The sequence below is a fragment of the Empidonax traillii genome, unplaced genomic scaffold (genome assembly GCF_003031625.1).
Source record: "Empidonax traillii isolate 1590-97213 ecotype Southwest subspecies unplaced genomic scaffold, ASM303162v1 scaffold70:size1330859, whole genome shotgun sequence".
Taxonomy (NCBI): domain Eukaryota; kingdom Metazoa; phylum Chordata; class Aves; order Passeriformes; family Tyrannidae; genus Empidonax; species Empidonax traillii.
The window spans coordinates 200,845-217,919 of NW_020955263.1; the positions used below are offsets into that span (position 1 = coordinate 200,845).

General features: G+C 40.1%; 1 protein-coding gene across 1 annotated transcript in view; it reads left to right on the forward strand.

Annotated features, from left to right (window-relative positions):
* Positions 1 to 17,075, forward strand: part of WDFY4 (WDFY family member 4) — a 124,101-nt gene that overhangs the window by 93,773 nt on the left and 13,253 nt on the right. The window contains exons 48-56 of the mRNA XM_027880471.1: positions 1,329 to 1,371; positions 2,154 to 2,273; positions 2,771 to 2,888; positions 3,537 to 3,646; positions 8,797 to 8,950; positions 10,525 to 10,616; positions 14,340 to 14,552; positions 15,085 to 15,229; positions 16,061 to 16,218. Of these exons, the coding sequence (XP_027736272.1) occupies positions 1,329 to 1,371; positions 2,154 to 2,273; positions 2,771 to 2,888; positions 3,537 to 3,646; positions 8,797 to 8,950; positions 10,525 to 10,616; positions 14,340 to 14,552; positions 15,085 to 15,229; positions 16,061 to 16,218 (1,153 nt within the window). The remainder of the gene's footprint in view (positions 1 to 1,328; positions 1,372 to 2,153; positions 2,274 to 2,770; positions 2,889 to 3,536; positions 3,647 to 8,796; positions 8,951 to 10,524; positions 10,617 to 14,339; positions 14,553 to 15,084; positions 15,230 to 16,060; positions 16,219 to 17,075) is intronic.

Sequence of the window (17,075 nt, forward strand, 5' to 3'; positions counted from 1 at the left end):
ATGGTGAACCCCTACCTGCTGACAGCAAGTACTGAATGAATTCCTTCTTTTGCTTTGCTTGCATGCACAGGTTTTGCTTTATCTCTTAAACTATCTTAACCCATAAGTTTTCTCACTTTTATGATTTCCCCCGTTCCTATGGGGGGAGAGTGAGTTAGTGGCTATGTGGGACGTACTTACCAGCTGGGGTTAAACCATGATAATCAAGAAGCTGTCACTTGTCTCAGTTTGGTCTCTAGGAACTGACGAGAGCAAATCCATGGCCTTCAGATACTGATACACCTTCTGGTTCAGAGCAGTTGGAATGTGACTTTTGTTTCCTCAGAACCTTTGACCCTTTCTTATTTCCAAGTGAATTCCCTGTTTAGAATCTGCCTTCAGTTGATCTGGGGGTTTTTATTTAAAGTTTTCATTAAAAGTTGCATTTTGAGAACAAAAAAATGGAAAATACATATTTAGTCCATTATTGTAAAAAATATTAAAATGACAATCTGCTTCTAAGGACTACATTAGTTTCAAAGTGCTTTGGGAAACAAGAATATCTTTGATAGGGATACTGAGGGACTTGCGTTTTCAAGAATGTATTTTCTGAACACTTCAGAAAAGCATGAACTTCTGAAACTAACGCTTCAGAATAGAAACAGACAGCCTTAATGGGACCTGTCATTAGCACTTTAGCTCTACAATGGCATGAAACTGGGGGGACAGACTGATTAGCCCTGTGGCTTATCTCAGAACAGCTGAGGAGGTTGCTGTTCCCAGCTGTCCATCTACCTCTGCTGCAGGAGCATCTTCTCTGCCTTGACTCAGCATCTGAATTCTTGCAGCTTACTGAATTCTTGCAGCATCACTGCTGCGCCTTGCAGTGATACCATAAGGCAAACAGAATCCATCCTTAGTCCTACAACCTTAATTTCTTCTTTTTTTTTTCTTTTTTTTCTTTTTTTAAAAATTATCATGCTGTAAGTGGGACTTCATTCAGAAGCCAACTGGCAAGTAGTTTAGATACAGTCAGCGTGTCAAAGGTAGAGTGACTGAGAGTGATAAGTTCATCAGCCACCTAAAGCTAGGCCAGCCCTGCTAATAAGGCAGAGCCTTCCTTCCATATGAAAGTAATAATGAAATTTGTATTGTGCTAATCTAATCAATGACACTCTGATTTTGGAATAATTTGGTCAATGATGAAGCCTCAACTTTCTTCTAGTGTTGGTGTTCTCCCAGTTTTGTAGAATGAGAGCAGGGGACACAGGGAGCACAGATGTTAATGTGTTGACTTTCTCTTACTGTTCTAAAGTAGGCTGTTTCAGTCAAATGTTTGTTCCATACAGGAAACACTCAGGAGGGGAAAAGACAGTGCTCCAGAAGTGGCAGGTGAGTTAAATCTTGGCTGCACATGATTAAGCAAGGAATTTCAGCACCTCTCTCTGTGTCTGCACACAAATATGTCTGTGTGTGTGTGTGTGTGTGTGTGTGTATGTACCTCAAGGCTTAAGCTGTTCACTCACTGCTGGAGGTGAGGTTGCTGGCAAGAGGAGCACAGTATTTACATCTGGTTATTGCAGAGATCTTTATCCTCCTGCTGTGAAACATACGGTACTACTGTCTGGCAGATTAAGTGTGATTTTATGCACATTTTTAAACTGAGACCAAAGAGAGCCACCTAGTTGAATGTCTGTTCACAGACCATCTGTACATCTAAATCAATGCACCTCTTATTTTCCCAGATGTTTGCTGAGCTGGGAGATGTGTTTACTTTCCCGTAGCCCAGATCTTGGTGACCCAAGACACGTGAAGAAATCCACACCTTCTTGTTTATATGTAACACTTCGTGCAGCCTTTTCTGTACAGGCAGTTGTCCAGGGTTTTCCAATATCCAGACTGCATGTGTTTGGCTCACTTTTAAATTGGGGAAAAAGGGCTCTTTTACACAAATGGCCTGTCTGAAGAAGAGACAGAATGAGACAGGTTCTCTTGAATGGATTGCTGTGTAAGAGATGTTGTGCTGGTCTGAGTGGCAAAGCATGATTGATTACACTATTTATGACTCTTGTCCTGGTGGACTTGGGAACCACAGGGCTCTGAGGGTGACTTTGATGCATGGTTTTCACCAGTAGAGTCTGAATATTTTAATGTTTGTTTCCTTTCCCTGGCAGAAAAGGGAGATTAGCAACTTTGATTACCTCATGTACCTGAACACATTGGCTGGCCGCAGCTACAATGACTACATGCAGTATCCTGTGTTTCCATGGGTCCTCGCTGACTATCACTCTGAGGTCAGTGCTTGCCACAGCATTCTGTACTTTCTATGACAGCAACTGCACAAAGGTTTGTTTAAAGATGCCATTGAAGTAGAGGGGTTTAGACCAAGGGTTTAAAATTTGAGACAATTAATTTGAACTCTACTCATTCTATATAGATTAGCCTTATCTTCAAGTCAGCATGCTGAGTTTGACATTCTGTCTCACAAATGTGGATGAACACTTGTTAAATACATACCTAGTTAAGGGCAGGCTGCATCAGCTCAGCAGATAGGCATGGGCATGTTTCTGTGACCTCTGAGAAGGAGGTCCAGACATAAAAGCCTTGAGAGTAGTTTGGAACCTGACAGGTCCTTTTTTTCTGAAGTTCTGGAGGTGGATAAACCTGTGACCTTCTTGTGTGGCTGAAATTTCCAACACAACGTGGCAGCTATACAGTGTCATTGAGACAGTCATGATTTCTAAAACTCAGGGATCTAAAAATCTACATATCTTCTGGTTTTGCTTTTCAGACTCTAAACCTTACTAATCCTCATACATTTCGGGACCTATCAAAGCCCATGGGAGCTCAGACTGTGGAGAGGAAACGCAAATTCATCCAGCGCTTCACTGAAGTGGAAAAGAGTGAGGGTGAGTGTTTTAGGAGACTAAGAGACAGCAGAGGCTTGAGTTCCCCTCAGGACACCCAAAAACTTTGCAGAATTGTGGCTCAGGAAGAGCCAAGGAGAGCCTCTCACATTGCTATGTACAAACTGGTTGAGAATACAAAGAGAAATGACTCCTTCAAGTACTGCCTTATGTGCCTTGTACTGCTGCATTCTGTTCTCTTCCTTTGGGCAGGAAGAGATGCTACAGCAAAAAGCCATGTTTTCTGGAAAAGACTGTGCTGTTAGCTAAGCTGCGCACATTAGTCTTGTTTGTTAGCTAAGGTGCACAGGCTTAACTAAGAGAACTACTTTAAGAAATGGAAACCGAATGGTGAGACTGTTGACCTCTGGAGATCAAGACCTTTTTTTGGTAGTATTGGGGAAAGGAATGGTGTGGAAAGTTAAAGGCCTTATTTTCCAAAAAATCAAATGTGGAAGGCAAAAAATTAACATATTTCAGTAGTAACTGTGCGCATTCATTGCAAATGCAAGGTGTGCTTTTGCTCACAGACCTTTGAACACATCTGCTTAAAAGACCTCTTCCCTATTTAGTTTTGCTGTGGTAACTGGATGCTATGGGCTTGAAATGGTGGTATTTTGCACTGGAATCTGACTTTTGTGTGATTTCCAGGAGACCTGTCAGCCCAGTGCCATTACTGTACTCACTATTCATCAGCAATTATTGTGGCATCTTACCTGGTCCGAATGGAGCCATTCACCCAGACCTTCTGTTCTCTGCAGGTAAGAGTGCAAGATAGCTTCCCTCCCACACCTTGTTACGAACCATGTAACACATTACAGTGGCTGTGTAATGAAGTGGGATTAATTCTTTCAGCATTTTCTGTGCTCTCTGTGTGGACTCTGAGCTTACTGAAGGCTCTAAGCCATGTGTGTTGAATTCAGTGAAAACATCTCAGTGGGAGCATGCCTTATGTGAAGGAGAAGGATTATTTAGTCTTGTGAGACCTGAGGCTTGTAAACACCTAGAAAATGTTTTATTTCCTGTCTGAATATAAGCTCCTGACTTTAGGTCAGATCAGACTTGATGGTAGGTAGTCTAAGCCCAAGTGCCCATACAGTAATGCAGCTATAGACAAGTACTTGGAGCACTGTGGTGGCATAAAAGGCATTTCTGGGCCAGGTGAGGACACACAGGTTCTGGTAAGTGGGAAATTATAGGGATCAAGGGATCAGCTTCCCGAAGAAGTCGGGATAGACTACATCTAGTGCTCCAGAAGGAATATTTTGTTTAATCTTGTTCTCAACTTGACACTGTTTTGAAGGGCCAGGCTGATTCTCACCATGGAATTGAATTGCATGGAAATTGAACATTGTGCTTACCTTTCCCATCTGCTCAGCATACAGGGGCGTCAAATTTCCTGATTCCCTTTCAGCAGGCAGTTGGTGATACACAAGCAAATTCGCCTGGGCTGTAGCAGGGAGATGTTACCCTTATTTCTATAGTATGTGTTGTGTTATAGCAGAGTCTACCAGGAGGACAGATCCTCAAAAGTTTATTTTTTAAGGAGTGCATTACTGCAATCTACCTATCCTTATGGAGCAACATGAGGGAGATAGCTAAGCCTTAACATTCCACACTCAGAGGCTGCTGTTTGGATAGTGAGGGATGGCTATGTCTCCTGCAGCTTTCCAAGTGCTTTGCTATTATGCTGGTCTTTTTTTTTCCTTGTCTTTTCTATCTTGTCTTTTTTTTTTTTTTTTAAATGAACTAATACAAATAAAGTGCTGTGCTAATTAAGTAATAAGCCCTATGATATTGGCTGTTACCAGCAGTAGCTGATGGGTTAGTGAACCACCTGAGGCAATGGTTACCATCACACTCTGTGAGCCATATGTTAGCTGCAGTCATGAATGACTGTGGAGCAGTTATTTCTTGTTGTAAACAACAAAGGCTGTATCTCACTGGCACACTTTTCATGCGTAACGAGTTCGAAGTCTGAGCAAATGCTTTGTGGCTGTGTTTATGTGTGATTAGCAGGTAACCAGCATTTTCGTGAGAATAGTTGTCTTCAAAGGCTGCTGAGATCTGAAGCACTCAAAATTTTATCTGGATGTGGATCCAGTGAAACTGTTGAACTTTTTCAATTCTTATTCTTCTGCTTTTATGTTGCCACATGTTCAGCTGAACTCATTGCCATTGTGGTGACTGGTCCTATAGTGGCTTAGGAATTGTTACCTGTGAGATGCAGTAAAGCAAACAGCAGACCCAAGAACTGTATGAGCAAGTCAGTTGCAACAAGAGTACTCTCAAACTTAAGACCTTGGAAGGGTGCTGTATTTGGGAGCTGTGAAAGCTTCTCAGCATCTTAAAAAGTGTGAAATCTGTGTTTTTAACTGAAAATGGACAGTCTGAATACATGACAAGGAAATGTAACAGTTTGGGTGCACCCCTTGTGAAAAATCGGTGTTGGTATAACATCTGTTTTGGTCAAACAATTGATTTGCACCTGACTACAGAAGAAGGCAGTGAGGAAGCATTGCCTTTAGAGAGTGGATTGTACAGGAGAAACCATATTATTTGACTTTTTAAGTGTATTGAGATCTGATTCTAGAGAAAAGTTTATAAGTGTCTTGCATACTGTACTGGAATGGATAAAAAACTGCTCATCAAACAGGTATTGGATGGTATCTTCCACTTCACCTTGGTCAAGTACCTCTTGGAATTCCTTTCAGGAATTGGTCTCAGCACCACAAAAGAGCAGTAAAGGTTTCTGTTTTAGTGCCTTTGTTAGAAAAGCATTCTAGGACCCCATGTCCTCAATAGTGAGACTTGCTTTTGAGCGACTCAGCTTTTTATCCTTGCGTATTCTTATCCTACTGTTGCATTTCAGGTATCAAATTGACCTTTCCTGAGGTTTATCTCCCAAAGGTACTTACAGAAAATAGGGTTCTTGCTCTTCATTGTGTCACTGACTCTTGAACAGTCATTTAAGCACTATCTGCAGGTAATAACTTCTCTGGGCATGTGGAAAAGTCTTGGCATCTTCATAAGCACTTCTTAGAAACATTTGAGTTCTTAGGGTTTAAAGCACCATCAAGCTGATGCTTAGTTTTATAAATGTGTGAAGTTCTAACATCTCTCTAGAGATAACTGTGTGTAGTTGCTTTGTATATACCATGCTGGACTGTAGTTTTAAAAAGCATATTTTTCCAGTATTTCTGATGACAGCAAAGCCTCTACTGAAAGGAAAGAAAACAGAGACTTACTGTGTCTGTAGAAAAGTCATAAGAGTTTGTTGTCTTGCAATCTAAAAGCATAAAGCAATTCTTGATTCTCTTTTTCCCTTTCAGTGCAGTTTTTGCATTCATAGGGAGAGAAAACTCATTAATTCTGATATAAATATATGCAAATAAATTTATTAATATAGGAAATGGGAAAATCAGTTATTGCTTCCTTTATAAATAATACAGGCTTAAGTTTTAAAGATATTACTTTTCCCTAAAATGAATTAGACAGCCAGGGAAAAAATCACATTTTTTCGTGGTGGTAATATCTTTAACCAGATTTGTCACGCTAACAGCATTTCCTATGTATATATTATTTTTATTTAATACAGGTAATCTTTTTATTACAAATCATATTGTTTCTCAGGAGATTACGACCAGCTCTCATAAAAGCTGCAAAAAAAGATGAAAAAGCATCAATCACCACCAGACACAGCACACTGTGTGCAGATTAAATATACAAAGCCCTTTAATATGCTTCAATGAGATACTTGTTAGCTGTTGATTTATTTATAGTCCTCTTTCTACTCTGTTTTAATTTCAATTTGAATTTGACTTCAAGGGTCCCTGCCTAATAATGATCAAGAACAAGATGACCTTGTGCATCAGATTAACTCCAGATAGGCTTGCTCATGTGATTACTCACTTCTTCACTCTGTCCCTTGAGTGGATGTGGGAAGGCTTCACAATTGTCCGTGGTATAAGAAAGAAGGACAAGAAGCTAAAATAGAGCTATGCTGTCATTTAGAGATGAGGCTGGACCAGAAGGCTGGTTAGAATTCACCTCAGGGAAACAGGGACAGGGTCTTTCCCTCTGGACTGTGTGCTGGCTTTTGGTGTGAGCCTATCTCAAAAGACAAGCAAGGAATGTGGCTTCAGCACTTAGGGTTTATTGACTTCTGTCTTTTGATAGCTTACCATGAGGGTATTTTCTCCTTAACAAAAAATATGGCAAAAGTTACTTCTCGACTTGCAGTTCCCAGACTAAGCAGAGTTTGTAGATCCAAAGAAGTTGCAACCCAAGTGTGCAGGTACTAAGGGGAACCAGAAGGGCAGTGTTTCTTACCATCAGAACTGCTGCTCAGTGTTCATCTGGTCCATGGGAGTGGGATCCCATCCTCACAGCATGAGGGTGCTTAAATGTTGTTTTCTTATTTAATAGATTGCAAGTCAAAACTTCAGCTGACTGTTGTTATTCAGAAGTGCAATATCGTTCCCAGCTGGCACATGCAACAGTCTATGGGCAAAGAGAAACAAAAGTTTTCCCAAGAGGTCAGCCATAGACAGAACCTGTCTGCACCTCATATTCATTAACAGATTGACTCTTGCACCATGTCTATGTTTTAGTGTCTTCATTATGCAATCCTAGTGGCTTATTTTTGCCTGGTGAGGCAGCTTTGAGGATTGAATGGCTGAGGATAAGCAATTATTCAAACATTTTCACTGTAGTGCAGAACTATTTAAAGCTACTTGTTCTATCTCTGAAAATCTGTCTTGAGCCCTGGCAGTGGGATGTAGTGTTATATCCCACGACATATAATCCAAATTAGTTGACCCCAGTGAGAAGTATCTATACTGTCCTGGGAGCACTGCTGCCAGCACCTGAGCTAGATATTGAGACACAATTTTGTTCTGTTACTTTAATACAGTTAAAAGTCAGCTTTTCTTGTAAAACAGTTTGGTGTTTCTGACAAACTCAGATTCTAAAAACTGATTTCTTTTTTTTTTCCTTACTATAGAAATTTTATGTTAAAATAAATTGTTTCATGCTGAATGTAGAGACCCATATGTAAAGGTGAACCTGGATTTTCACAAATGTATACAGTATCTGAAATCCTATTAGGAAATCCTGTAGGAAATATGGTTCCATTGTAAAGCATGTTCCCTTCTTTCAGTAAGTGACTTTTATTTTTTAATCCTTTCCTCCTGTGGCCTTAGTTCGGAATGATGTCCTGGGCTACTAAGGCTGCTTTTGTCTGGTGTTTGACTCTCATTAATCTAAACATGCTCAAATACTCTCAAGATGTCAGGTAGCTTGTTTCTCCTTCCTTTCATACCAATTCAGCTTGGTTCCCAGGCATTCTCCTTTTCTTCCCCTCTTTATGCTGTCCATCCTTCTCATAATGTATGACCAGTCCCTGCAGGCTCCTGCCCACTAGGCCTTTTCTGTTTAGCTGGATCTAATGAATATTACATCAGTGGTAACCTCCCCTTCTCCAAGGTTTTTTCGTAGGAGAATTGCACATAAGATTGTTCATAACAGTTTGGGTCACAACTGAAGTGAAAACACTGAAGTTGTGTCCACTGCTTGCAAATCACTTTGGGATGGAAGGAATTAAGTGTTTTCAGAAGCATTAATAATGGGTATGCTGATGTTCTCAAGCTGCCCATGATTGTTTCTGCTTGCCTCTGTGTTATTGCAGGCTATGCTAAGACTCCAAGCTTTATGGTCTTCTCAACATACATACCTACAGATCAGGACTAAAACAGTCCCTAATATAAGATGATAGAATACATGGCTGTGACATATCTTGAGGCATCTCCTTATCAAACGTGATAAAGTGCTCATTGCAGAATTGGCTAAGATGCTTTTTATTTAACAGAATATTCTCATGGAAGTCTTTTTGTCTGTCTACATTTCACAGGGTGGGAGTTTTGATGTTGCAGACAGGATGTTTCACAGTGTCAAGAGCACGTGGGAATCAGCATCAAGGGACAACATGAGTGATGTCAGGGAACTCATCCCTGAATTCTTTTACTTACCAGAGTTCCTAACCAATGCAAATCACTTTGAATTTGGTAAGTTATAGAAAGGACTTAAGTGTTCCTCCCAGCATCCTACCAAAAGAAAACATCCGAACCATTTGTTGAGAGTTGGTCTATGAACTATGTAGACTGATGAGACTTTCTAGTGATAAGAGATTAATTTTTCTTAAAACAAGGCTGCAAGAATACAAGCTGCTGGTACATGAATGAAGAACCAAGTTTCCAGGTCAGAAAGGAACTATCAGTTCCTATTAGTTACTGTGCAAGGGAATTACACATTTTGTCAGACAAAAGTGGATTTTGATATAACCAATCTAGTTGTTTGCTTTTAAAAATTTGGGCTGTATCATCACATCTCTGTGGCTTTGAAAAAAATATATTAATTTGACTTTTAGAGATGGGTCAATTATTAAATGGTGTTGGTGAGAAGTGGGGTTTTTTTAATCTCATGTGAGACCACAAGGTGATTAAAGTTTCCAATGTCCTCACTGTCATCTTGAAAAGTTCTGCACAAATCACATGAACTTGATATATTTCCCTTGCCCTCAAGCAGCATTACAATCCCCTCTGAATATACATTATCTCTAGACCTTTCTGCATCAGTAATGAAGGGTCAGAGAGAATCCAGAAAAAAGTATTCAGAAATAGGCATGGCAGTTCTGATCCACTTCACTTTACAGGACATTCACACTATTTGCAATGCAAAGCTGCTTTTTTTAGTAAACACAAGTTGGTTAACGATTTAGGTGGAGGAGAAATACCTTAAGAATCATCCTAAATTGGTGACAGCAAAGGCAACTTAACCCATGGTATTGAGATCTAGCTACAATTGTATTTAAGATATCAGTGAAATGAGATATGTTTTTAAAAAAAGAACAGAATAGGAAAAAAAAATGTTAGAAGACTGCTAAAAAATAAGAAAGAATTGGGGTAGTTTCATCCTGAGAGGAGGCCAAGAAACAAAGCCTGGCTGAAATCATCAAGATCCTTCATGGAAGGACATCAAGGACACCAGAATTTTGCCAGTAGAGGGCAAATATACAGGAAGATTTTACAATAGGCAAAGCTAAGAGCCTGAATCTGTTCACTGCTACACTGTAAGGAAATTTGTGGTCCCAACCTGAACTTCAATTTAGATTGGAATTCATCTAGTTGTGCAACGTTGTGCTCTGATATAAGAACATATGCTCACTTTCTGAAAGGAATCAGGTTGCAAAGGACTTGAGAACAAAATCCCTCTCAGTAGCTGATTTAGTAGGAATATTTGGCAGTTAGACCCACAGGATTATGTATTAAAAGAAAGTTGTGAAAACAGGTTTGTCTTGTCTGTATTTGCATTCTGTGCTAAAATGGTTTGTGCTGAGGACATGCATATTTTTACTGTATTAGTGACAATTATTAGAACATCTTCTCAGTGCTTTATTACTGGATGAGAATTCCCAGAACAATGAGTCATCAGTACTCTATGGCACTAAATTTGATGAACCTGAAACTGCATGTGGGAAAATCACCTCAATTTCCTTTGACTTCAGTGCATTAGAAAAGCAGTTTGTATTTGCAATGTGTTTTATTCTTTTTTTTTTATTCTCCCTTTGTAATTCCTGCAGGCTGCATGCAGGATGGAACAGTGCTTGGAGATGTGCAGCTTCCTCCTTGGGCAGACGGGGACCCCCATAAATTCATTCAACTGCATAGACAGGTGAGTGAATATAAAGATTTTTGACAAAACGCTGGGTCCCACTGAAAATGAAACTCTGAACTTTTATCCAAATGTTGGATCTAAATGCATCCTGCTTTTGTGGAATTTATGTCAGTTCTGCACTTTGCATGTCTACTTGTCTCCCTTAAAAGTTCACCTTGAATCAAGGCCAACTTTCCACACCAGATGGGGGTTATATGTAGCTTTGTGGTATGAACACATCTCAGCCCATAAGTGTAAGAGGTCATAATACAATGTGCAGGCATTTATGTGCATATAGTTCCGCGTTGTTGCTAACAAACTGTGTGTTTATTTAAGCTTTTATCTCTATCTCTGAGTCATGCCAGAACTAAAATTATAATTTGGGGGGGGGGGGGGGGGGGGGTTGGCAGGGGGGGAGAAACCTAATATAATTTTCTGTCTCTATAGTGCCCCTGCATTATCCCATCAGATTTCCTCTAGAATCTGCCTATATGAGTGCATACAGATTGTTGCTGTGTACAACAAATATGATGATGTTATATGTTAGCATTGGTGGAACTAAACAAACAGCCCATGATTTTCAAGGCATTGCATTATCCTGGTTTGTCATATGTAGGTTCAGTTTTTGCCTCAGTGGGTTCTTCTCATCTGTGCTATGCAGGTCATGCCCTTGGGATTTCGAATTTCTCAGTAATCACTTTGTAGGTGACTATATCCAAACCTCTAAATACAAATGTCTTCTCTATTTTGGTGTCTCAAAATAAGCCTTTGCTCAGCTGACCTCGCAAGTCCTGGTTTAAATCCTGGTTTAAATTTGACATTCTTACTACCTTAACTTTTTGTTCCTCTTTTGAACAAAATCAGGGTCATGCTCTTATTTTGTAATATTCTTTTCTCCACTGTTCCCTTAACCATTAACAGCATAGATTTCTGTGGAAGCATAGAATCATAAAATGGTTTTGGTTGGAAGGGACTTTAAAGACCAAGTAGTTCCAACCCCTCTGCCATGGGCAGGGACACCTTTCACTCTCTGGTTCCTTTCACTGCTCTATCTCATTCTGTCTCTGTGACATTCCAAGGTGCTCAGTCTCTGTTCTCCAGACCTACCGGATGTGCTGCAGACAAAAATCCATGAAAGCCTGAAAGATGCTGCAATTTTACACTAACTTTTTTAAAACATAGGAGAAAATGCTGTTTCTTCATTTGTGACTTGTTTGGAGGGTAAAATACTGAGCTGGGCTCCTTACTGCTTGTGTAATGGTGAGCAGTCCAAAGGCACTTGGATACAATGGAGAAATCTGCTTTTGTCTTGTGCTTTGGAATAATGGTGCAGTTTGGAAATGAATCTCTAGACATCCCTTCATAGCATGTCAATGTACAGTGGTCTCAGATTGTGTGAACTAGGTTTGTTTTGGATGAAACAAAACAAAAGCTGCACTCCAGTTGTGCACTCCAGATGCTGATGGCATTCAGCCTGCAGGAGCAGAGTAGGTTTAGTTGGAAGTAAAGCCCCCACAGTGCATGTAATGTGGGTTCTGGGCCCTCTCTATCATTTGTCTACAGAACTGCTTCCACTGAGCTGCACTGTTTAATAACATTGGCACAGCTGATAAACAGATTAATTCAATCTCAAATAGGAGCAGCTTAGCAAATGAATGATCATGTTTGTGTTCTTAATAATTTGCCAGACTTGATCGAACTTCACATACAGTCAATGCAATATCTTCTCTTCGACCACAGCTGATATTAGGTATTACACAGGAGAATGCAAAAAATCTTGCTGTGGGAAATTGGTTAGCCTGCCTGGGAAAGTTTGTCTAACCCAGGAGTGAAGAGTCAGAGATCTTGAATTCTGAAACCGTGAGGGTTTCTGTTTCCTCTGAAATCATCCATAGTGCTGAAGGTACTACTTACTGGTACCATGCCATTTTTAGGAGGCTTCACAACAAGTTTGGTGCATTAAACAGATCCAGGTTGACATTGTTGTAAGGTCTGGATATTGCTTTAAAGAATATGAGAGCAAAGAATTGTTCTTGACAGAAAACTCTGAGTAGCTTCCTGTTTCATGTTTAGTAAGTTAGGAATCTAGTCTACTAAATAAATATATTTACTTCCTCCCTACACCACAAGGTCTTCCTCCGTGGCTGGGCTTGTCATAGTGCTCAGTGAAATATTGAGAGGCTGCACAGTGGCAACTCTGTTGGTTGCTTTGTTTTGCTTTGGCAGCGATGCCAGAAAAAAATTTACAGTTTGTAATTCATGGACTAACTGTTTTTATTAATAAGGATAAGTTCCGAGTCTGTTTATAAGTGTTTTCCTGTTGTTTGCAGGGGACAGATTGTACACTGTGCTTGTTCTCTGAGCTGCCCTGTGATCATTATAGCTGTGGGCAGGGTCATTTACACCAGCTGGACTGGGCTAGCTGTCTGCTCTGTGAAATGAGCCATTGTTCTGGATCCCATTAGCTTGTTTATTTCTGCTGTGCTTTGGGTGGGATGGTCTGCTTGGGAGACCTTTCACTGAGCATCAGGGAGTATTATACAGTCAAATGATTTGGAGTTAGGAGAGTACTTTTAATAATGCTTAACACTGCTGCTTGAATCATTGGCCAAGACTATTTGGGAATGCACAAAAGTTTGGTGAGGCAGATGATGCAGGAGCAGTAGCATTTAGTGAAGCCTCATGAGTAAGACCTGCTAACCTGGTGGTGGGCAAAGGTTCAACTTGAACTTGTGTCTACTGCTTATGAACTTGCTGTCTGGGTCTTCCAAGCACAGGTTTTCCTCCATGATTCCATTGAGCTTTTTAGGCAGCCCACATTTGGGTGGTCCCATTAATCCACGTGTCAGTCACTGTGGGTGGCAAACCTAATAAAAGTCAAACATTTTTTGAGGGGGGGAAAATGTTTAGACCCTGAATTTTTCCAGGATGAGGAATTATGGTGCTGTGATTCTCTGCTTAAGCCCTGGAAGGGTAGCAAAATGTTTGTTGGTCAAACTGAGGCAGTCTTGAAGCTTCTGTCATACAGGGGCCTTGATGTACCCCAGCTCTGCTATTGCAGCTGTTGCATAACCCCTTCCCTGTCTTGACTTACATCACCCTTTGGCATTTCACTACAAACTCTATATTCTCTTTGCTGGTTCATGACATGCAGCCTTTCCTGTTGTATCCTTCGGACTCAAAGCCCCTCTCTCCCAGTCATCTCCCTTTCCAATCTATTTTTATATGTGTTTTCTGAAATAAAAATCTCTCCTATTCAGTGTGACGCACAGCTGAGGCATTTTTCTACAAATAGAAATTCACGTGTGGTTTGTCTGTAGAGCAAAGTAGTGGTACCAAAAGCTAACAAATGCTTTGCTTATTTAAACCATCTCATGTCAGTAACACTGTTTGTGAAGACATGATAGCACAGGCTTCAATGTGTGCTGAAAACTGGAGGATATGCAAAGATCTGTGGAACGCTTTCACTTTGCAGAGTGGAGCTTACCTGTGTTGTCTTTGAGGATATTGCTCTTGGTGTCTGTCAGACAAAACATGCTGCACTCTGTCGCTTCATTTCCTGAAGGGACCCACTTTGGTCTCCTTTGGTCTTTTGTGAGGATGTGCTGAGAATGGTGGTACCAGGGGAACTGAAAGTATGAAGATTCAGTTGCAGAGAGGTCTCCAACAAGGACTGGAAAACAGTAATGCATTTGTAATGGATACAGTCTAGTGAATTAAATAATTTTCTTTTTGTTTCAGGCACTGGAAAGTGACTATGTCAGTGCACACCTTCATCACTGGATAGATCTTATTTTTGGCCACAAGCAGCATGGCTCAGCTGCAGTGGAGGCAGTTAACACCTATCATCCTTACTTCTATGGAGACAAGACAGACCTCAACAACATTAAAGATCCCTTGATTAAAAGCACTATCCTGGGATTTATCAGCAACTTTGGACAGATACCAAAGCAGGTACCACTTTATCATGAGACTAGAGAGCATAATTTATTTTGATCTTACATTATTTGACAAGAAAGCAATGATAGTAACTTAAATCAGAAACATCTTCTGATTTAAATCTGCTGGAAGATGGGCTATAGACTTTTCCAGGTTGTGTACTATACCAGTATGCACCCAAACTTTCTAATCATGCTGTTCCCATTGTATGCCACAGAGATGCAGCATCAGCTCTGGGTTCTGCTCCTTCATTACAGTCACACGAGTGACCACGAGTCTGGGAATGGGGATAGTCAAACAAAATCCAGCTCAAAGTCTCACCTATACTTTTATTTCTCATCTGGCATTGCTGGGATTAGCTTTCTGTCTCTGTGAGGAAGGGATGTAGTTTGATTAAAATGTAATAAGGATGAGATTTTATTTTAATTAAGAGATTTATGTATGGTAGTCCTGGAGTCCGTGATTAAGGATTTAAATTACTGTTTCTCCTGCGTGATCTTGCAAATAGAGATATTTTTTTTTTTTCAATACCATTCCTTTGTTCTAGCTCTTCACAAAACCACATCCATCCAGGAATGCCCAAGGGAAAAGCTCATCAGGAAGAGAAACTATGCTCCTTCACTCAGGTGGAATTCTTCCTCCTTTTATGAGCAGCCTGCAAAATCTGAAGCTCTCTCCAGTCACTATAAAAGGTGCTGCAGGGGCTGTGTTCCATTTTCTGAACATATAAGTACATAATTCTTGGATAGGATGAGTCTGGATTTTCAAGAGCACAAAAGTAGTCACATAGCTTTGTATGAGTTGATTCAATCGAAACCCCTTCTGCCAATTGTTTTTTGTGCATGTGTGTATTAACAGTAGGCATTGAAAACACTCAAAACAACTCTGTTGTAGAGTTCAGCATAGATTTGTTTCCTTTTATAATACACCAGAATAATTTCTGTCTTCTACAATCTGTATATATTAAATTGAAACCTAAAGCTCATTGTCTTCCATGTGCATTCCCTCATTTTATATTCAACAGCAAAGTAAGTACTGTCTGTCTTTCCCCACTTCTCAACCTTCAAATCTTTTCTTTTTCTTAGTCTGCTACTTTTCTTACTATGAAGAAGCCTGGAACCTTTCAGTGTGTCTATTTTTTCATCCCACAGCAGTGTTTTTTGTATCACACATCTTTGTGTGGACATTAGGCTCCCGTAGCTGTATTACAGAGGCTGTTGGTGACAATGCCTGTCATCCTCTGTAGTGCATGGCATAAGGCAGTCTGCCAGTGAAAAAGAGCTTAATGACACTGCTGTTAAAGCAGTGAAACACGTCACTCCCTCTGCATGGATTTATGTGGTCCATTGGAGAGGAGTGTTTCCACTATTCTGTCTGGAATCTCAGTTTTAGAGTGGATTTCTGTCTGTGGGACTGATGCAGATGTGGGACTTGCCAGCCTCACCACACAAGCTGTGCAAGGAGGCAAGTTAGCATAAGTACCTTAAAACCAACATAATTAAATGTTTTCTCTGTCTTGTCAGACTATCCCAAGGGAGCTATTGGGCATATTGTTCATACAGACAAAGGAATTCTGGCTGTTGAAAAAAATAAAATTTTGATTCCTCCTATTTGGAGCAAAACATTCTGCTGGGGATTTGAGGACTTCACCTGCTGCTTTGGCACTTATGGATCTGAGAAGGTAAATAAGAAAAAGTCTAAGAATTCAAAAAATGAATGATATGTTGTCGTTTCTGATTGATTTGGGCACCCATTCCAGAGGCTGCTGGGAAGCTGATTTCAGAGGATGCTTACAGGACTTTCTCACAGTTGAGTTTCTTGAGGAATCCCAAGTTGGATATCCCAAGATAAAAAAAAGTCCTTCTTCACTGCTCAAAATGCGGCATTTTCTTCTAAATTATCTCAAGTTTTCCATCCAGTGATTGTGTTATCCATCAAAATGAAGGAGAAACACCATTTCATAGGTTGTAAGGACAACAGAAGGTCTCCTGGTCTCTCATTAGAAAAGTTGTGCAGAAATTTCTTCTGGAATTAAGACAACCACCTGTCAATTCCTGTCTGGCCCCCAAGCATAGTCCAGTGCATTAATTTAAAATAGTAATGTCTTTTGTTGTAGAAAGTTAATACTCTTACTTCTTTACTGGTAAAAATAAATAGTCTTTATCATCATGCTGCTTGTTAGCACACTTGACAGATACAATTTCCTTCTCTACCACGAACACACTGATTTTTGGATGTGTTTGGGACAATATTATGATATGCAAAGACTTCTGAGTTAGCTTGGGTACCAGAAAAGCATAACATGTAATTCAGCAAGGTACTGACTTGGGTATTATTTGTGCAAGTGGCAACGTTATGTTTTTACAAACCTACTCACAGTCAACGGAAATGAAAAAACCATGAGATGTATTTTACTTTCTGCTCCCTATATACAATTATTGAGAGTTCTCACCATTGGTTTCAATTAAAATCAGTGCTTATAGGGTTGCTGCAGGCATAAATTATTTGGTTTGTCTCTTCAAAAGTTAGGGTGACACT